This window comes from Macaca fascicularis, chromosome 12 (genome assembly GCF_037993035.2).
Source record: "Macaca fascicularis isolate 582-1 chromosome 12, T2T-MFA8v1.1".
In the NCBI taxonomy this organism is placed as follows: domain Eukaryota; kingdom Metazoa; phylum Chordata; class Mammalia; order Primates; family Cercopithecidae; genus Macaca; species Macaca fascicularis.
The window spans coordinates 115,068,919-115,091,852 of NC_088386.1; the positions used below are offsets into that span (position 1 = coordinate 115,068,919).

Genomic DNA, 22,934 nt, shown 5'->3' on the forward strand with positions numbered 1-22,934 from the left:
TAACAAAAGCCAAAGACCTTTTAAAGAATTCCCTCAAACCACCACACTTCAGGAAAGCCCGTTAGATTGTGTAACTCAGTGAAAGATCTAGCTGTGTCTTTTCCTTCAGCAGCCATTCCCCACGTAATATTCCTCTGAACTCTTACCTCAAGAGTAACTTCTTCCAAAAATACTTTTCCCAAACTGGCCTGCTATGAACCCCAGATCCCAACCAAATGCCAAATGAATCCGTTTCTTCCTCCTCTCAGGTACTATATATATATGTACTATATATATATATGTACTATATATACACACACACACACGTACTATATATATACTATATATGTACTATATATATGTACTATATATATACACACACACGTACTATATATATACTATATATATGTACTATATATATGTACTATATATATACACACACACGTACTATATATATACTATATATATGTACTATATATGTACTATATATATACACACACGTACTATATATATACTATATATATGTACTATATATATGTACTATATATACACACACATGTACTATATATACTATATGTACTATATATATGTACTATATATATACACACGTACTATATATATACTATATATATGTACTATATATATGTACTATATATACACACACACGTACTATATATATACTATATATGTACTATATATGTACTATATATACACACGTACTTATATATACTATATATGTACTATATATATGTACTATATATATACACACACGTACTATATATATACTATATATATGTACTATATATATGTACTATATATATACACACACACAGTACTATATATATACTATATATGTACTATATATATGTACTATATATATACACACACACGTACTATATATATACTATATATGTACTATATATATAATGTATTTAGAATATTCGTTGTAGATATGTAAATTCCAGCAGTTTAATCTGCATCAAAAGTCCATTTTTAAGGGCAGAAAACATGTTTTAACTTTTCAGTATAATTCCATCAAGTTTCGTATCTTCAATGGGCTTAATAAGTACTGTCCACGAAGAGTCTAAACTTCTAAATAGAAAAACAAATAGACCAAAGATCTCCCACACTGAATGAAAAAAGTTATTCTGGGATCTTCTGGCAATTTCCCCCTTCACAATTCCCTTATGGAAGATAACAAGGATGTCCGTGAATCCTGCAGTCTCATTTCCTAAATACTGGACAGCTAAGCTGCCAACTTACAGGACTCAGCCTTTATAGAACTCTCACTTTTCAATGTGGCCCACTATGCAAAAGAAATATCACCCATAAGTGAAGGATATAAGAGAACGCTTTGGGTATACTGTTAAAATTATGAAGCCAACAGACCAGGTAAAACTTAGAGGTCAGTTGTTTGACACTTTCTTTGTTTTCTCCTAATTTCTACAACCAGAGACAACATGTCCCAATGTGAGAGATTCCTCTCATGCCACCACCTTTAAAAAGGCTACAACCAGGGACCTTCTATCTACAAGGCCCTAAGGTAGAGTTAGAAATTACAAGAAGAAACAAAATGAGCAAGACAGTTCTGCCCTTGAGTACTCTGTAGGCTAACAGGGAGATAAGTATAGCAATTCTTAGAATACGAGGCAAAAGTGATAAGTGACACAGGAAAGAGAAAACACTGAGAGTTCAGAAGAGGAAAATAATATAGCTTGTGCTTTTACTTCTGTCCCTTTCACTATTTCTGTCATAACAGAAAGGTCATTTAACTATCTGACTCTCTTTTTAAGTCAGGGAAATTAAATGCCCTTGGAAAAGGCTTTAAAAATTATTGGATGAAAAGGCTGCCTCTCCTGGGGGAAAGAAGCTGGAAGTATGCAGAAATCTAGTCATCTATCTTCAAAGTACTGCCCATCCCTTCATGCCATCCACAAATCCCAGAGAAAGAACTAATCCTTCCACTTGGCTCAATACCACAGGTTCCTGCTTCCACACCATTCCTTTCCCTTCATCAGCATAAATTTTTCCTTTTCTACTGGTTTCTCCTTTGCCTTCAAACACATATGCACCTTTCCATCTTATTTCGCTTAACTACTTCTAGCTCTCCAGCTATCTCTCATTTATTTCCTTCTCATTGTGAAACTTCTCTGGTGAAGAGTTCTACACTCATTGTCTCCATTGCCTTATCCATTCATCGTTCTTTAACAGCCTGCTTTCTTCTGATATTGCCCAAGACCATGAATTGCCTAATGGCCTTTCCTCTGTCAGTCAGTTACCCCTTCTCTTTGGTCTCTCTCCTGCACATGACACTGAGGCCATCTTTGGTGATGGAAATAGCACCGGATTTGAGTCAAGACAAATATGGGTAAATCAACTGAATGGCCTTAGGCAAATTAGTTCACCACTGAGCCTCTGCTTCTTTATCTTTCAACTGAAGATATCACCTAGCCCACAGGTTTGTTGTAAGGATTAAGTTATAACTTAGATAAAGCACCTGTGTCTAGCACACACAGAGTACGGACTTTATATTTGTTAGTTACCCTTTCTTGGCTAATCTACTATGCTATTCTGATTATCTTCCTGTCTCACATTTCCATCACTGGCTCCTATTACTCCTTCCAGTTATGACTATTCCCCAAATCTCAATCTTTGGGTCTTTATTCTTTTTTCCATACTCTGCCCAGTTAAAGATCCATCCATTCTCATGGCATCAAATATCACTTCTTTGTAGAAGATTCTCAAATCTATTTCTGTAGATCCTTTTTTTCTACCTGAGCTTCAACTGTACTTTTTCAACTCTTTCCTAGGCATTCTCACTTGTATGTCCCATAATCCATTTATATTCAACATGTGGCCAGGTGCGGTAGCTCACGCCTGTAATCCCAGCATTTTGGGAGACCAAGGTGGGTGGATCACAAGGTCAGGAGTTCGAGACCAGCCTGGCCAACATGGTGAAACCCCGTCTCTACTAAAAATACAAAAATTAGTCGGGTGTGGTGTGGTGGGCTCCTGTAATCCCAGCTATTCGGGAGGCTGAGACAGGAGAATCGCTTGAAACTGGAAGGCAGAGGTTGCAGTGAGCCGAGATTGCGCCATTGCACTCCAGCCGGGCAACAAGAGCGAAACTCTGTCTCAATGAAAAAATAAATAAATAAATAAACATATGTATATATTCAACATGTATGTGAAAAAAATCTTCATCTTATGTTTTTAAATTAAGTCTAATTATAAATAAGCCATTGATTTTGTAAAAAATAGGCTAAGGCATTATTAAATGACCATACTGTAACAAATGGATTTTTATGAAACCCTTCTACTAGGGGGAAGAGGAGAGAGACTCAACTGTGTAAATCTTCACAAAAATCTCTGGAGGTACATGAAGCTTATAGGTTAGGCCCAAAAGGGCTAGGTATTTGTCAGAAGTAAGACATCAAGTCCGGGCACAGTGGCTCATGCCTGTAATCCCAGCACTTTGGGAGGCCAAGGCGGGCAGATCACTCAAGGTCAGGAGTTTGAGACCAGCTTGGCCAACATGGTGAAACCTTGTCTCTACCAAAAATAAAAAAAAATTAGCCAGGCGTTGTGGCAAGTGCCTGTAATCCCAGCAACTTGGGAGGCTGAGGCAAGAGAATTGTTTGAACCCAGGAGGTGGAGGGTGCAGTGAGCTGAGATCGCCCACTGCACTCCAGCCTAGGGGACAGAGTAAGATTCCTTCTCAAAAAAAAAAAAGAAGACATCAAACATCAATCATCACTGCCTCACAAATCAAATCTGAACCATATTTCTCAGACTGGAGATTTAAAGCAAGTAAGAATGGCTCACGCCTATAATCCCAGCACTTTGGGAGGCCGTGGCAGGCGAATTGCTCGAGCCAGGAGTTGGAGTTCAAGACCAGCCCTCGGCAACGTAGCGAGATCCTGTCTCTATTAGAAAATAAATAAATAAATAAACCAAATGAGAGACTGATGGTGGATTTGGTGGAGCAAAACAGAGGAAAAAACAGTTTTCAATTTGGCAGAGTTGGTAACTTCCTCTGAGTGAAGTAAGATATACAACCTCCTGGAGCGGAGTCTGTTCAACTATGCTAGCCTATCTGGATATAGATATAGGAACATGCATGATTTTGTTTTCCACAGGCCCCTACAACTCTCTATTGTCTTCCATCCAGCCTGATATACATATTTATGTAATATGACTGGCCCCTATAGATATATGATTTTGTAATAATCTGGTTTTGAGATTTTTTAGGATAAGAGAATTTGAGATATGGGAAAGTCCTTTGCTATTGGGATTCTTAGAATCAGAAACCCAAAATGGATAATTTTTACCCACTTTGTCCTCTTTCATTCTTTTTTTGAGACAGTGTCTTTCTCATAATGTATTCCCTCTTGGTTTCTTCCTTTTTTTTTTTTTTTTTTTGAGACAAGGTCTCTCTTTGTCACCCAGGCTGGAGTGCAATGATGTAATCTTGGTTCACTGCAACCTCAGTCTCCAGAGTTCAAGCAATTCTCCTCCCTCAGTCTCCCAAGTAGCTGTGATCACAGGCCTGTGCCACCAAGCCCAGCTAATTTTTGTATTTTTAGTACAGATGGAGTTTTACCATGTTGGCCAGACTCATCTCAAACTCCTGACCTCCGGTGATCCACCCACCTCAGCCTCCCAAACTGTTGGGATTACAGGCGTGCGCCACCACGCCTAGCCCCTACTTGGTTTCTTGATTTGTTTGTTTCTTTGAGACGGAGTTTTGCTCTGTTGCCCAGGCTGGAGTGCAGTGGCACAATCTCAGCTCACTGCAACCTCCGCCTCCCGTGTTCAAGTGATTCTCCTGCTTCAGCCTCCTGAGTAGCTGGGATTACAGGCACCCACCACTGCACCCAGCTAGTTTTCTTATTTTTAGTAGAGATGGGGTTTCGCCATGTTGGCCAGGCTGATCTCAAACTCGCGACCTCAACTGAACTAAGCCACCACTGAGCCATCACTCCCAGCCCCATTTGTACTTTCTATATTGATTTCCTTTTTGTTCTCTCTCAAAATGTTAACAATTTTTTTAAAAAATTACTTTAAAATGCCGGGCACGGTGGCTCACGTCTGTTATCCCAGCACTTTGGGAGGCCAAGGCAGGCAGATCATGAGGTCAGGAGATCGAGACCATCCTGGCTAACATGGTGAAACCCCGGGTCTACTAAAAATACAAAACAAAATTAGCCGGGCGTGGTGGCGGGCGCCTGTAGTCCTAGCTACTCGTGAGGCTGAGGCAGGAGAATGGCATGAACCCAGGGGGCAGAGCTTGCAGTAAGCCGAGATTATGCCATTGTACTCTAGCCTGGGTGACAGAGAGAGACTCCATCTCAACAAAAAAAAAGAAAAAGAAAGAAAAAAAATTACTTTGGCCGGGCGTGGTGGCTCACGCCTGTAATCCCAGCACTTTGGGAGGCCAAGGCGGGCGGATCACAAGGTCAGGAGATCGAGACCACAGTGAAACCCCATCTCTACTAATACAAAAAATTAGCCGGGCGCGGTGGTGGGTGCCTGTAGTCCCAGCTACTCAGGAGGCTGAGGCAGGAGAATGGCGTGAACTTGGGAGGCGGAGCTTGCAGTGAGCGGAGATCACGCCACTGCACTCCAGCCTGGGCGGCAGAGCGAGACTCCGTCTCAAAAAAAAAAAAAAAATTTACTTTAAAATTTCTGGCCGGGCGCGGTGGCTCAAGCCTGTAATCCCAGCACTTTGGGAGGCCGAGGCGGGCGGATCACAAGGTCAGGAGATCGAGACCACAGTGAAACCCCGTCTCTACTAAAAATACAAAAAATTAGCCGGGCGCGGTGGCGGGCGCCTGTAGTCCTAGCTACTCAGGAGGCTGAGGCAGGAGAATGGCGTGAACCCGGGAGGCGGAGCTTGCAGTGAGCCGAGATCGCGCCACTGCACTCCAGCCTGGGCAACAGCGTGAGACTCTGTCTCAAAAAAAAAAAAAAAAAAAAAAAAATTTCTAACAAATTTCCTTTTGAAAGCATAAGCCCTTATAAACCTTTGCAAAAGGAAAATAAAAAGGTCTTTTTAGCTATTCTTGAGAAAAAAAGAAGAAGTGGTGACCCCTGGTTACTACAGGATTCAGAAGAGAAGGCGAAATTTAGAAAAAAAACTGTAGTTGAGAAACATGCACAGCCATACCTTCCTCCCTGGAGATTTTCATTCCAGATTTCATTCTGGAATGAATAAGCCTTCATTCCAGAGCTCAAATACTGGTACATTCATATTTTTAATAAGGAAAACCATTCTTTTATATGCCCACGGTTTAACTGACCCCACCCATGATCTTCCTAGTCTATCAATGGCATCACTATTCTTCAAATCACATAAGCATATGACCAAGGGCCTAATCTTCCTAAAGATTACCTTCATATGTCAATTCTCCAGTCAAAATTTTCGATGGCTTCCCACTATCTGCAACAGTAAATAATAAGTGCAAGGAGAATGTGCCCCATCTCCTTCCTAGGAGATGTGTCCCTGCTTGAGAATCACTGCACATAATGACAGTTGTTAACAACTGAACTAAGTGGAGAAATAAATGTTACAGGCGAAAAAAAAAAAAAAGCTGAAAACCACTTTCAGAATAAAACACTAATCTGCCAGCCCAACATTTAAGGCTCCCACAATTTAGCCTCAAGTTATTATCTTGCTAACTTTATTTTCTACTAATCCTCATCCATTCTTTTTTTTTTTTTTTTTTTTTTTTTTTGAGACGGAGTCTCGCTCTGTCGCCCAGGCTAGAGTGCAGTGGCCGGATCTCAGCTCACTGCAAGCTCCGCCTCCCGGGTTCACGCCAGTCTCCTGCCTCAGCCTCCCAAGTAGCTGGGACTACAGGCGCCCGCCACCTCGCCCGGCTAGTTTTTTTGTATTTTTAGTAGAGACGGGGTTTCACCGTGTTAGCCAGGATGGTCTCGATCTCCTGACCTCGTGATCCGCCTGTCTCGGCCTCCCAAAGTGCTGGGATTACAGGCTTGAGCCACCGCGCCCGGCCTCTCATCCATTCTTATTCTTATTTTCCATCTTTTGCCCATGTGCTTCCCACCTAAAATGCCTTCCACATAGTTTTCAATCAAAACCTCAATCAAAGCCCAGTTCAAGTCCTGCCATTTATAGAAAGCTTTTTCTAATCACTCCATTACTGTGGCCCTTATTATCATTAACTAAGCACTGTAAGCTCTTTGGGATGGCAATAATTATCATACCTTATATGTTCACAGAACCTCATTCAGCCCACGTGCACCTGACCGAATACTGAAAGGATGAACTAACTGCAAGTTTTTCTAGGTCAGAGAACTGACACACACAATAGGAGGGACCATATTCTCATGCATCTAGACCTATCCTTCTTTATGATGCCCACAAGGATACTAAAAAAACACCCTGGATCCTATGGCTTGCTCTACCTATTGAACAATAGGTACATGGCAAAAGGGTAGCCCTTCCAACTGTGGAATTGGAGCCCTTGTGACTCTATGACTAATTTTCTTTCCAGGATTTTGTTAAGTACTCACTCTTTTGACTTTTGAGGTATCAGTCTCTTAACTGGCTCTAAAAAAAGAGAGGTTCTGGGATTTCTCAATAATAAAAGATTCAAGCTTTATATATACTTCATCCCAAAGTTGGGACTGCCTTTCAGAAAACATAAATGCCAAAGAAATAAGGCAGGTAGTAGAATGGGAATATAAGCTATTCATCTATTACATGTGAGGCTGCCTATGTCTAAGGCTACCAACAGGTGATTATTTGATGGCCTATTCGTAAGATGAGGAAAATAAAAAAGAGTGGGAAGATACAAGTCCTTCATCTATTCAACAAATACTTATAGAGTCCCTACTATGTGTGGAGGCACTGTTCTAGGCACTTGGGCTAGACCAGTGCACAAAACATACATCTTTGTCCTTGTTGAGCTTACACTCTAACTGACAGGAAGTAGACCATAAACAATAAGCATAATAAAATAAGTAAATGTTATGGCAATATGTTGGAAACTAGATGCTATGGAAAAAATAAAAAGTAGAGGATAGTAAGGTGAAATAGGAGTTCTAAGGTGCAAAGCAGGAGAAATGGAGCTTACAACTTTAAATGAGTGGTCAGGGTACACTCTATTGGGAAGGTAACATTTGAATAAAGACATTGTTGTAGTCCATGTAGATGGATGTAGTCTATGTAGCTATGTCTCCAAATTCTTTGACACAGCTCCCCTTAAGAGGTGAAGTTTAATTACCCTCCACTTAACTGTGACCTAGACTTAGTGACTCATTTCTTTTTTTTTTTTTGAGACGGAGTCTCGCTCCGTCGCCCAGGCTGGAGTGCAGTGGCCAGATCTCAGCTCACTGTAAGCTCCCCCTCCCGGGTTTACACCATTCTCCTGCCTCAGCCTCCGAGTAGCTGGGACTACAGGCGCCTGCCACCTCGCCCGGCTAGTTTTTTGTACTTTTAGTAGAGACGGTGTTTCACCATGTTAGCCAGGATGGTCTCGATCTCCTGACCTTGTGATCCACCCGCCTCGGCCTCCCAAAGTGCTGGGATTACAGGCTTGAGCCACCGCGCCCGGCCAGACTCATTTCTAATAAAAAGAATACAGTGAGATAGTGATAGAATGTAACTTCTGAAATTAGGTTATAAAAGGACTGCAGGTCCATTTGGTCTTGGTTTCATTTCTCATTTTCTTTTTTTTCTTTTTTCTTCTTTTTGAGACAGAATCTCATTCTGTCACCCAGGCTGGAGTGCGGTGGTGTGATCTCAGCTCACTGCAACCTCCGCCTCCCGGGTTCAAGCAATTCTCCCACCTCAGCCTCCTGAGTAGCTGGGATTACAGGTGCATGCCATCACATCCAGCTAATTTTTGTATTTTTAGTAGAGAGGGAGTTTTGCCATGTTGGCCAGGCTGGTCTTGAACTCCTGACCTCGCCCGCCTTGGCCTCCCAAAGTGCTGGGATTACAGGTATGAGCCCCACAACCGGCCTTGGTCTCTGTCTCTTGGATCACTGGCTCTGGAGGAAACCAGGTCCTGTGAGTAGCCCTATGGACAGGCCATGTGGCAAGAAATGGCACCTCCTGCCAACAGCCACATGAGAAAGCTTGGATATGAATTATCCAGATCTTACAATGACTGCGTTTACCAGCTGACATATTGACTGCAACTCATGAGAGATGCTGAGCCAGAATCGCACCCACTAAGCTGCTCCCAGATTCCTGACTCTCAGAAACCTGCAAGATAATAAATGTGTGTTATTTTAAGCCATTACATTTTCGGACAATTTGTTACACAACAATGGATAACTACTACAGACTTTAAGGAAGTGAGGAAGTTGGCCACACAAATATCTGAAGAAAGAACATTCCAGGCAGAGGGAACAACCAATGTAAAGGACTAAAGGCAGGGCATGCTTAGAGCGTTAGAAAAACAGCAAGAGGCCAGTGTGTATGCAGTGGAGTGAATGAGGGAGAACTGTAGGAGATGAGGTAAGAAAGGTAAGAGAGTTCTATAAGATCATATAGGGTTTTACAGGCCATGGTGAAGTCTTTGGATTTTACTCTATACATGAAGTGTTAAGCCAGTGAAGGGCTTTGAGCAGAAGAATATCTTGTAACTTAATAAGATTGTTTTGTTGATAATAGGCCAGGAGAGGGTAGGAGTAGCTGCAGGATACCAGTAAGGAGGTTTTTGCCATAATGCAGGTAGGAGATGATGGTGGCTCCAGTATGGTAGCAGCAGAGATGGGAATATGGGCATAGTTTTAAGGTAGAGCCAACAGGATTTGCTGATGGACTGACTGTAGAAAGTGAGAGGACAGCAGTCAGGATGACTCCAAGGTTTTTTCACCCAACTAAAAGTGAAAGAATGAACCTTCCATCAACTTAGATGGGAAGGAGTTGTTGGAAAAGCAAATCTGGGCATAAGACTGGAAGTTCAATTTTGGACATGTTGAATTTAAGATATTTTTCAGACTTCTTCATGAAAATGTTGAACAGTCTGGAGTTTCAGGGTAAGATCTACAGTGAAGAATAAATGTGGGATTCATCACAAGATGGTATTTAAAGGCGCTATAGTGGAATGCTAGAGGAGCAGGCTGAAGAGGTCAACAGGATCAAATCATAAATGATCATGTGTGGCATGCAAGGAGTTTGAACTTTATCCTGTAGGAAACTGGGAACCACTAAAGGATTCTAAGCAAAAAAGTGGCATAATCAAGTTTCGGTTTCAAAGACATCACTCTGACAAAACTACAAGTTCAACTGCAGGGGAATAAGAACTGACCAGGAGACAAGTTAGGAGGCTGCTGCATGGTCAAGCCAAAAAAGGGACAGAAAGGGCAAGCACAGTGGCTCACACTTGTAATCCTAACACTTTGGGAGGCCGAGGAAGGTGGATCACCTGAGGTCAGGAGTTCAAGACCAGCCTGGCCAACATGGTGAACCTCCATCTCTACAAAAAATACAAAAATTAACCAGGTGTGGTAGCTCAAGCCTGTATTCCCAGCTACGCAGGGGGCTGAGGCATGAGAATTGCTTGAACCCAGGAGGCAGAGGTTACAGTGAGCTGAGATCATGCCACTGTACTCCAGCTTGGGCAACAGAGTGAGACTTGGTCTCAAAAAAAAAGGGGGGGGTGGGTGGGGGAAAGGGGAGAGAAAAATGGCTAATCTCAGACAACGGAAGCTGGAATAGAGAAGACAGGCAGATTCAAAAGACAGTCAATAAATTAGGCTTTGAAAGTAAGGACAAAGAGGAAAGTGGGTGACTCCCAAATTTCTAGCTTAGAAAACTGAACGGATAATGGTATAATTCCCCAATTTAAGGAATATAAGAGAAATAGTCTGGGGGAGTAGATAATTCATTTTGGACATGTTCAGGATGTGCTTTATGTGGGACATCCAGGTAGAAATGCCAAATATGCAGAAAGAAATATGGGCCTAAAACACAGTGGAGATATAAAATTGGTATTCAGTGATGTACCAACAATAGTTGACGCTGGTGTCTAGAGGAGACGACCCAGAGGAATGAAAGTGTAGCATCAGAGGATCGGGGACCTGATCCTGGGAAACACTAACCTTTAAGAGGCAGGCAGAAGATGGAGAGCCAGCCAAAAAAAACAAGTAGAACTGTGAACAAGCTTAAAAGGATGGCAATTTTCAAGTTAAAGCATTGCCCATCTTCCCCAAGTGATATAAGCTGTTGCTTCATAAGAGCAGCAGTGACTATCTTCATAGCTTAAAGTATCTGCTCTAGAATCAGGCTGCAACCAGACAGGAGCTGAAGACAGTAACTAAAACTAGACAGAATATAACAACCATGGCTGCATTTAGGATGCTAAGTCAAATCAACGTTAACTATAGCCCCCTAATTTCTTAGCTAAGGTATTATACTGAACAGATTATTTAAGACTTATAAGGCATTCAGAATGCAGCAGTAAGAACAACTGCTATGCTGAATACCCTCCTATGAAGAAAGAGGAGGAAAGAATTGCAAAATCTCGGCCGGGCGCGGTGGCTCAAGCCTGTAATCCCAGCACTTTGGGAGGCCGAGACGGGCGGATCACAAGGTCAGGAGATCAAGACCATCCTGGCTAACACGGTGAAACCCCGTCTCTACTAAAAAAATACAAAAAACTAGCCGGGCGAGGCGGCGGGCGCCTATAGTCCCAGCTACTCGGGAGGCTGAGGCAGGAGAATGGCGTGAACCCGGGAGGCGGAGCTTGCAGTGAGCTGAGATCCGGCCACTGCACTCCAGCCTGGGCGACAGAGTGAGACTCTATCTCAAAAAAAAAAAAAAAAGAATTGCAAAATCTCCATCTCTGCTAAGGGACCCCTACCAAAGGAAGCCAACTTCATGCAACTGCCCAGGTTTTGGTGTCAAGAGCTGATTCCTAGCCAGGGGTTGCCAGCTGTAGAGGGCGGGGCTCTATTTTGGGCTGCCTGCTGTCCCTGAGCCTGGCCGCGTCTGGTTTGAGCAGCATGCAGCCCCAGTGACTCACACACCCATGCAAACCGCCTGTGGCTCAGTGGCATGGCCTTGGAATGCCAGCCTTAGGCCAGCTCCCTCCTCACCCCATTACACTGGGATAAATAAATAAAGAGCCCGCCAGCAGCCACACAGCCTGATGGCAACCAGATGGAGAGAGCGAGGCATGGACAGGGCCAGGGGAAGGAACTCCCTCCAGTGGACTAGACTGAGAGTGGGCTCTGCCCAGTCATCCTAAACTTCCTTTTTCATACAGTTCCTACTGCCATGTAACAACAGTCCCTAAGTCCCTGACTCTTCTTTCACTCCTAAAGATGCCTCTCAACTCCCAGTCCTATAAAATGCCCTATATAGGGTTCTTGGCCTCCATGAAGATCATGCCAACAGGCACACTACCCAGCCTTGACTTGAGTCAACATTGTCAGTATTCCCCCTCTAGTTAGGCCACTATCAATTAGCTCCTTGGGTTCCCCAGAATTGAGAAATCAGAGGCTCTTAGAGAAAGTGGAAAAACAAAAGGACCAAATAGGGAGAAGTAACCCCTGCTCAATTCTTATTTTCCCGAGCCTCAGTATCCTAGCAACCTGCCTGGCCTACTGCCCCCTGTGCCTTATTGTCTATAGCCTCTTGCCTAGTAATAATCCCAATGAGAATTTTAAAAACTGACCCCAGGCAATGACCGCATGGCCCTCTGACACCAGCCCTGGCCCCCCTGTGCCTTCATCCCGAGCTCTCTCCCTGGTTTGTTTATCTTCCTATTCCATGTTGCTTATTTTGATGGCACATCCTTTCAGTTCAGTCTTGGGTGACCCCATGACCCTTCTGTGTCCTGTTTGTAGGACCCCGGGCAAGCAGAGTAACTAAAAAGATGCAGCAGTCATAAGTTCTACAGCCCCAGTAGGAAACCTTTCAGTTCTAGCAGCTATACAGGACATTCTGAGGACAGTGCAATGACCCCAGAGGTCACAAGAATTCCATATTATCCTAGCCCTTATATCTCTCCTAACTGGTGTGTACAACCAGTTAAAGTAGCAAAACAAAACAGAGATAATCCTAGACTATGTGTCAAGAAATGTGGGAAGTCGCCGGGCGCGGTGGCTCAAGCCTGTAATCCCAGCACTTTGGGAGGCCGAGGCGGGCGGATCACAAGGTCAGGAGATCGAGACCACAGTGAAACCCCGTCTCTACTAAAAATACAAAAAATTAGCCGGGCGCGGTGGCGGGCGCCTGTAGTCCCAGCTACTCAGGAGGCTGAGGCAGGAGAATGGCGGGAACCCGGGAGGCGGAGCTTGCAGTGAGCCGAGATCGCGCCACTGCACTCCAGCCTGGGCGACAGAGCGAGACTCCGTCTCAAAAAAAAAAAAAAAAAAAAAAAAAAAAAAAAGAAATGTGGGAAGTCCTAAACATAAAGCTACAGCTATATGACCTTAGGCAAGTCACTTAACCTCTCTGAGGCTCAACTTCTTCATCTATAAAATAGAAAGCTATAACTACAACTACCTATCTCTCACTTCCTTTCCAGATAAAATAAAATTCTATAAGTCTATGAGATTGATCCACCTAGAACCTACGGGACCAGTATTCTTGAAGTAGCTGGTTCCAAAACACTAATACTCTTCCTGTGCTGCCACCTAAATTCTATATGCCTTCTCATTCAATTCTGCAGGGCTCCTCCCAACCTATAGTATGAAAACGATAAGCCTCTAATTTTACAAATGAGAAGTGATTTATCCAAAGCTGCAAAATGAGCCATGAGAATAACTGAAGGCCCCAAATACAGGTCTAATAAGCAACACTGAGCCAGGTGCAGTGGCTAATTACACGCCTGTAATCTCAGCACTTTGGGAGGCCAAGGTGGATGGACTGCATGAGGCCAGGCATTCAAAACCAGCCTGGCCAACATGGTGAAACCCTACCTCTACTAAAAATACAAAAATTAGCAGGGCGTGGTGGGGCACACCTGTAATCCCAGCTACTCAGGAGGCTGAGGCACAAGAATCTCTTGAACCCGGGAGGCAGAGGTTGCAGTGAACTGAGATCACCCCACTGCACTCCAGCCAAAAAAAAGTAACATTGTATCCACAGGCCACACTGTCATAATTTTTATAAAATTCCCCTAGCTTAGACTTCTCAAAAAATTAACCCAAACTTATCAAAGACTTACTACCTGTGGCACCATGCACAGTGCTGGGGATATAGAAATGCATTCAGCATGGTCCTTGCCTCAGAGAGTCCACAGATCAGTGGAGGAGAAAGCCATAGCCTTGCAAATGTACAAACAGTAATATTACAATGTTATAAGAGGTAAAACAGAGGTATAATCCAAGGTACTATAGCAGCAGGGAAGAAGAATAGTCCTTACAAGCAGAGTACAGAAAGGTCTCCCAAACAATGTGAAGCTGACATCTAGAAGATTAATTGAAGTTTACAAGTTAGGGCCAGGCACGGTGGCTCATGACTTTAATCCCAGCACTTTGGGAGGCCGAGGTGGGCAGATCACAAGGTCAGGAGATTGAGACCACAGTGAAACCCCGTCTCTACTAAAAATACAAAAAATTAGCCGGGCATGGTGGCTGGCGCCTGTAGTCCCACCTACTCGGGAGGCTGAGGCAGGAGAATGGCGTGAACCCGGAAGGCAGAGCTTACAGTGAGCCGAGATCACGCCACTGCACTCCAGCCTGGGCAACAGAGTGAGACTCCGTCTCAAAAAAAAAAAAAAAAGAAGTTTACAAGTTAGATAAGGCCAGAACATTGGGCATTCTAGATCATGGGAAGAATGTGTACCTAAAGATAAGATAAAACAGCATTTGGGGAAATTAAAAGTCATTCCATATAGCTAAGGCATAAAGTACATAGAGAAAAATGTTAAGAAGTCAAGCTGGGTAGGTATGCAGGCACTAGATCAGGAAGAGACCTCTCTACTGAGCTAAGAACAAGCCTTGCAGTGCTTAACTAAGGGGATGAGGCAGGGAACCAGTATGTTATCCCCAGCCTTAATACCTAAACTTATAGACAGGGGAAGCTATCTAAGAGAAAAACGGCCTAAGAAATCTCTCTCAGTCACAAGTTTAGGTTTAATGGTCTCTCTTTACCCATAAAAACTTGAAACCTTTTCTAGGCTGGGCATGGTGGCTCACATCTATAATCCCAGCATTTTGGGAGGTCAAGGAGGGTGGATCACTTGAGGCCAGAAGTTCAAGACCAGCCTGATCAACATAGTGAAATCCTGTTTCTACTAAAAATACAAAAATTAGTTGGGTGTGGTGGTGCGTGCCTGTAATCCCAGCTACTTGGGACGCTGAGGCAGAAGAATTGCTTGAACCCGGGAGAGGGAGGTTGCAGTGAGCCAAGATTGTGCCATGGTACTCCAGTGTGGGTGACAGAGCAAGTGAGACTCTATTTCAAAAGAAACAAAACAAAACAACAAAAACAACAACAACAACAAAACGACTTGAAAACTTTTCTGTTTCAGGACTTAGCAATACAAGTTTTCCTTCTTCTCCAGACTTACAATTGCTTCAGTACCTGGACTGAGCACCTATCTCACATTTTTTGCATTTAGTGTTTAGACCCCAAGCATTGTAGCTCAGTCAATGCGCAGAGGCAGAACGGGAGGTTCCAAATAAAGAATACTTGCTTTATGCCTAGCCCTTTAAAAAGTGCTAATTTAGGTTTCAAAAGAGGTATGGGACAGAGACCCTGTCCACAAAGAGCTTACAAATTAATCCAGAAGACAATGCAGAAATATAAATAATCTATATATAACACCAGATTATAATAGCATTATTTACTTACATGATAAAGTACCAACTTGGGTAATATATATAATTAGAAAATGGGGCAATAGGCTGCGCACAGTGGCTCACACTTGTAATCCCAGCACTTTGGGAGGCCAAGGCAGGTGGTCACCTGAGGTCAGGAGTTCCAGATCAGCCTGACCAACATGGAGAAATCCCATCTCTACTAAAATACAAAATTAGCTGGGCGTGGTGGCACACACCTGTAATCCCAGCTACTCAGGAGGTTGAGGCAGGAAAATTGCTTGAACCTGGGAGGCGGAGGTTGTGGTGAGCCGAGATCGCACATTGCACTCCAGCCTGGGCAATAAGAGCGAAACTCCATCTCAAAAAAAAAAAAAAAGAAAAGAAAAAGAAAAAAGAAAATGGGGCAATAATACTAAGGTACTAACTGTATAACCAACAAGTCACAGAAGAGTGAGGGAAGAAGATCAATACTGACTGGCATAATCAAAGGTCACTATTATTAATACTTTCCCTATTTGGCATTTAATAGATGTTTCTTTTGGCTGAGCTCAATCCTTAGAAGGGAAACCTAGGCAGGAGCTTCTGACAGGCCACAATTATCTACTCCCCATTCATTCCTTTGCCAGTCCCCTTGTATAAACACTGTGATTTTCCACAACCTACTGTGCCCACAAGACAGCTCCCAAATGGTAGCCCTAAGCTTTTTACCTTCGTCTCCTGCTGGATCCTGAAAGGGCCTAGACAAGTAATGACGCCTACCCTTCTGCTCTACAGTCCAGACCTTATGACCAGATCTCAACAAGCAAAAATTTAACAACTGGTCAACCAACCTTTCCAAGGTTAGAGAATTCCAAATGAAATCCCTGGTACTTTAACAGAGATGTTTTATAAGTATCAATCAGCCCACTTTCGCCTCCTCCGTTCTTTCCCCCTTCTTCCCCTCATCCTCCCTAAGTACATCTCAAGCCTTATCAGACTTTCTATGGGCAACTTTTTTGGACAAAGGGCATTCCAACCACACAAGCCACCTAATACCCAAAACACAAGTGGTCACTCGGGCACCTGGAAAGAGGAAGTAGGGCAAAGACACACAAGAAAATAACAAATACCTTACCTCTATCATAAATTGTTCCAAGAAGGAATTTTCTTCAAATGGTTCTGTCTTCAATCGATCTGTAATAAGAAGGAACAAAGAAAAGAAACATGAGTCATATAGGATAAGCTTCTTACCTGATAGAAAGGGAACAAAACAGGGTTACTTAGGAAAGAGGAGGAAGGTGCATCATGCAGAGACACCTAGTTCAGTGGGAGAAGAAGGGCTCAGAGCATGTGGGCAAACAGTAGTGGGAGAGGGTGATTAGCAACAAATGGCAGGTTTGGTGGTAGCATCTGCTCTAGGAGTTTTTCCTGCCACAAAAACAAAGGCCAAATTGAATTTTTATTCTGAAGTTGGAGCCATGAAACTTCCTAAACTCCCAAGTCCATGTTGCTCTGGTATAATTCTGTATAGTTATTGGCTCCTTTCCAAAGTCTTTCCCCGCCATTGCCTAGGGCATGTCTGGACTCAGTTACAGCTTCTATTGGCCACTTGGGCTCCAGTCAGGTATTCGAGGCAGAGAAAAGTGTCACCCAGGCCAGGCACAGTGGCTCACGCCTATAATCCCAGCACTTTGGGAGGCCAAGGCAGGCAGATCACTTGAGGTCAGGAGTTCGAGACCAGCCTGACCAACATGGTGAAACCCTATCTCTATTAAAAACACAAAAAAATTAGCCACGCATGGTGGCGTGCATCCACAATCCCAGCTACTTGAGTGGCTGAGGCAGAAGAATCCTTGAGCCTAGGAGGCGGAGGTTGCAATGAGCTGAGATCACCCACCACACTCCAGCCAAGTTGACAGAGTGAGAGTCCATCTCCAAAACAAACAAACAAAAAAGAGTCACCTAGTATCAAGACTCCAGTTTCTGATTAGTATTCAGCAGGCATCCTGGGGGAAGCACCTCTCTAACGCAAATGAGTCTCCCTCTTTACTAAGACTCTTTGACTATCTATACCACTCCCCACCCGACTCCTCCAAGAATGTCCTCTCACCTCGAATCAGCGTAGCCCCACTCTCCTGGTAGTCTTGGATCTCTAGGTCTTTCATATGAAGCAACGTTGCTAGCTCCCTCACTTGGCACTGTAACGCCAGACTCATGCCCATCAGAGGACGAATCAAATGTTGGGAGACCTTTGATGGAAGAGATATCCATTAGCCAAAAGACTCTTATAAAGTACTCTCCAATTCGGTTTAGGTACTAGAAAAAATACTGAAAATAAATGTTCTTATAGAAACTTACAGTTTCATAGGCAAGTAACCCATTTACATGAATGTAAACATACATACAATAATTACATATATTAAGAAGGTGGCTGATGCAGTGGCTAATGTCTGTAATCCCAACACTTTGGGAGGCCAGGGCGGGTGGGTCACTTGAGGTCAGGAGTTTGAGACAAGCATGGCCAACATGGTCAAACCCCACCTCTACTAAAAATACAAAAATTAACTGGGCTTGGTGGCAGGTGTTTGTAATCCCAGCCACTTGAGAGGCTGAGGCATGAGAATCATTTGAACTCAGGAGGCAGAGGTTGCAGTGAGCCAAGATTGCACCACTGCATTCTAGTCTGGGAGACAGAGTGAGACTTTCTCAAAAAAAAGATCCCACCAGCTGAGATGGCTCATGCCTATAATCCTAGCACTCTGGGAGGCCAAGGTAGGAATTCACTTGAGTCCAGGAGTTCAAGAGCAGCCTGAGAAACATAGTAAGACCCCATCTCTACCAAAAAAGAATTTTTAACATTAGCCAGTCATGGTAGAATGCATCTATAATCCCAACTACTCAGGAGGCTGAGGTGGAAGGATCACTTGAGCCAAGGAGGTCAAGGCTGCAGTGAGCTGTGATCACGCCACTGTATTCCAGCCTGGGCAACAGAGCAAGACTGCATCTCAAAACAACAACAAGAAAACAAACAAACAAACAAGAAAAGCAGAAGATCCAAGTAGCCCTCAAGAAAGGAAGTGTGGCAGAAACAGAGTACACTAGCTAAAGCGTTAACAGAAGACAAAAATCAACAGAAGGTAAAGACCCTTGAAAGTCAAATTAGATACAGACACTAAGAGCCACTTCAGGGCTCATGATAGCCCAGAAGGAGCCTGGAGTTTCAATCTGTTCCCACAAATGCAGTGTAGTCTAAGGTTATTGTTAAAATAGAAGCAAGCCACCTACCAAGAACTAGCCTAGGAAGGTATAAGCCAACCCACTCTACACACAACCCTTTTTTTTTTTTTTTTTGAGAAGGAGTTTCGCTCATGTTGCCCAGGCTGGAATGCAGTAGCACGATCTCAACTCACTGCAACCTCCACCTCTCAGGTTCAAGCGATTCTCCTGCCTCAGCCTCCTGAGTAGCTGGGATTACAGGCACGCACCACAATGTCCGGCTAATTTTTGTATTTTTAGTAGAGACGGGGTTTCACCATGTTGGTCAGGCTGGTCTCGAACTCCTGACCTCAGGTGATCTGCCTGCCTCAGCCTCCCAAACTGCTGGGATTACAGGTGTGAGTCACTGTGCCCAGCCCACACCCCCCATTTTTTTTTTTTTTTTTTTTTTGAGATGGAGTCTCGCTCTGTCACCCAGGCTGGAGTGCAGTGGCACAATCCCGGCTCACTGCAAGCTCCGCCTCCCGGGTTCACGCCATTCTCCGGCCTCAGCCTCCCGAGTAGTTGGGACTACAGGCGCCCGCCACTGCGCCCGGCTAATTTTTTTCTATTTTTAGTAGAGACGGGGTTTCACCATGGTCTCGATCTCCTGACCTTGTGATCCGCCCGCCTCGGCCTTCCAAAGTGCTGGATTACAGGCGTGAGCCACCGCGCCCGGCCAACACCCCCCATTTTTAACAAGAGGTAAGAAGAATGCAAACACAGCCATAATGCTGTACAAATAGGGTAATATTCTCATATGATAAGGTATAGCTAAATAGAATAATCATTTAATTCACCTACACAAGGTGTCCATTAACCTGTCAAGAAAAAATAGCTAGGCTGGCACAGTGGCTCATGCCTGTAATCTCAGCATTTTGGGAGGCCAAGGTGGGAGGATTGCTTGAGTCCAGGAGTTCGAGTCCAGCCTGGGCGACGTGATGAAACCTAGTCTCTACAAAAATTACAAAAATTAGCCAGGCGTGGTGGCACATGCCTGTAATCACAGCACTTTGAGAGGCCGGGGTGGGAGGATCATGAGGTCAGGAGATGGAGACCATCCTGGTTAACACAGTGAAACCCCGTCTCTAATAAAAATACAAAAAAATTAGCTGGGCGTGGTGGCGGGCGCCTGTAGTCCCAGCTACTCAGGAGGCTGAGGCAGGAGAATGGCATGAACCTGGGAGGCAGAGCTCGCAGTGAGCTGAGATCGCTCCACTGCACTCCAGCCTGGGTGACGCAGCAAGATTCCATAAAAAAAAAAAAAAAAAGGCCAGATAGTCGATATTTTTCCCTTTGTGGCCTATCCAGTCCCTGTTGCAACTGCTTGACTCTCCTGTTGTAGCACAAAAGCAGCCACAGACAATATGTAAACAAATCAGGTGGCTGTGTTCCAATAGAGCTTTACAAAAACAGGCAGAAAGCCAGAACTGGCCCATGGCCATAGTATGCCAACCCCTGTCCTAGACCTGAAAAAGGAGTACTTTTAGACAAGATACCCCAACAGGCTTGAAACGAGGAAAAGGTACTACAGTGTCCCATAATATGTGCAAGCCAGACTCACCTGGATCCAGATCAGACGTCTGGCCTCTTTCAGACCTTTGTGTTTTCATTTTCCATTCATTTTCTAGGTAAAAGTTACTACCAAAAGTTCTAATTGTGCTTTGGCTCAAATTAAGAGGAAAAGACTTTTTTCCACATTTCTGTTAGATTAGAAGAGAAAAGACTGGATGTGGGGAGGTGGAAAGAAAGGAAGTTAGTGGCAGCAGCTTTTGTACCAAAACCAAAAACCAAGAAATGGAAGGGTTCTGGCACAGAGGGGAGAGCCAGAAATAAAGTCCAGCTATAGATACTAGACTCTTCCTTCTACCACATAGCACATCCCAACCTGGCACTGACCCCCAGTTGAGGTCCTTAGCAAAAACTTAACCCTCTAGGAAGTACTGTTCAGAATGTGGCAGAAGTTCAGCTTTGGAAAAATGTATCTGCTCTACACTCAATCTTCTTTCCTAGGAATTGTTTTGTTAAATTTGGTCCTGCTGGGCGGGCATGGTGGCTCACACCTGTAATCCCAGCACTTTGGGAGGCCGAGGCAGGCAGATCGCTTGAGCTTAGGAGTTTGAGACCAGCCTGGGCAACATGGTGAAACCCCATCTCTACTAAAAATACAAAAAAATTAGCCAGGTGTGGTGAGGCGTGCCTGTATTTTCAGCTACTTGGGAGACTGAGGTGGGAGAATTGCTTGAGCCCAGGAGGTGGAGGTTGCAGTGAGCCGAGATCACACCACTGCACTCCAGCCTGGGTGACAGAGTGAGACCTTATCTCAAAAAAAAAAAAAAAAAAAAAAAAAGTTTGGTACTGTTTAAGTAGATCAGGAGGAAAACAGGCAAATACTTGTATAAATGACAGTGAATATTTGATGACTTGAATTGAAATAATTGTCATTACTACCCAAGCAGCAACACCATCCAACTGGTGGCAGCACTGAAACAACAGAAACTCCTAAATTAATAACCAGCTTCCCTCTGGATAGCTACCTCAATAGCAATTTCTTTGAGTGACAGTAAATATTATATAACAACATGAAACATGACAAGGAACAGATTTTAATTAATATCATGTCTAATTAAATATGATAATGCCATACCAGGCAACTGAAATTATCTGTCAGACCCCAACGTCTATTTGGTTTTAAAAAAGTTTTTTATCAGTAAATACTGTAACTGCTAAAATAATTTCATAGGATTGGGTTACATCATTCTGAATTATTGAGGTATAATTCATTTCAAAGTTAGAGGAACACTAAAATGATTTCCCTTAGACCAGATAGCCTTAACTTAATGATCAGTAGAAATTTTGAAAATATGTGTTAATGGGCATATGAGAGACTAGATAAAATGTGTAAAAAATCCCAGCACTTTGGGAGGCTGAGATGGGCAGATCACTTGAAGCCAGGAATGAGAGATCAGCCTGACCAACATGGTGAAACCTGTCTCTACTAAAAATACAAAAAATTAGCCAGTCGCCGGGCGTGGTGGCTCAAGCCTGTAATCCCAGCACTTTGGGAGGCCGAGACGGGCGGATCACGAGGTCAGGAGATAGAGACCATCCTGGCTAACACGGTGAAACCCCGTCTCTACTAAGAAAGACAAAAAACTAGCCCGGCGAGGTGGAGGGCGCCTGTAGTCCCAGCTACTAGGGAGGCTGAGGCAGGAGAATGGCGTGAACCCGGGAGGCGGAGCTTGCAGTGAGCTGAGATCCGGCCACTGCACTCCAGCCTGGGGGACAGAGCGAGACTCCGTCTCAAAAAAAAAAAAAAAAAAATTAGCCAGACATGGTGGCACGCACCTATAGTCCCAGCTACTCGGGAGACTGAGGCACAAGAATCACTTGAACCTGAGAAGCAGAGGCTGCAGTGAGCCAAGATCATGCCACCGCACTCCAGCTTGGGTGACAGAGAGAGACTTCATCTCAAATAACAATAATAATAATAATAATAATAATAATAATGTGTAAATAGTTCAAAGCAAATCCACAGACACTATAAGGAAAAATCTTGAAGTGCTTTAGGATGTCAAGGACACTCCCCGTAATTGATAGACAGCAATATATGAAGATATACAGTTCATCAGTCAATTCAACAGGTATCTACTGGGTTCCTAATATGTACTCTGACCCTATGAGGCCTCTGCCATCAAAGAGCTCACAACAGTTAAGGAGGTTAGGAAGTGTAACAGATATAAAAATAGGAGTTGCTAATCTTTTTCAGAGGAAAAGCTATACATAATTTTCTCCAAAGTCTTCAGATTTTCCATAGAAGTGTTCATAAGTCATGAGCAGGGGAGCAGAATGATAGGTCTCCATCTCAAGATGAATGAAGCTGGATGTGGTGGTACACACCTGTAATCCCAGCTACTCTGCAGGTTAAAGAGGGAGAATCACTTAAGCCCAGGAGTTCAAGACCA

At 43.7% G+C, this 22,934-nt stretch overlaps 1 protein-coding gene across 4 annotated transcripts in view; it reads right to left on the reverse strand.

Moving 5' to 3' along the window:
* NHEJ1 (non-homologous end joining factor 1) overlaps nt 1-22,934 on the reverse strand; it is a 91,226-nt gene that overhangs the window by 59,135 nt on the left and 9,157 nt on the right. For all 4 annotated transcript variants that reach the window (XR_012421493.1, XM_005574340.4, XM_045367751.3 and 1 more), the window contains exons 4-5: nt 17,825-17,963; nt 16,850-16,908 (exon numbers count right to left, since the gene is read on the reverse strand). Coding sequence is in view for 3 of the 4 variants with exons in the window: in XM_005574340.4 (XP_005574397.2) it covers nt 16,850-16,908; nt 17,825-17,963 (198 nt within the window). In the remaining variant the exon portion in view is untranslated. The remainder of the gene's footprint in view (nt 1-16,849; nt 16,909-17,824; nt 17,964-22,934) is intronic.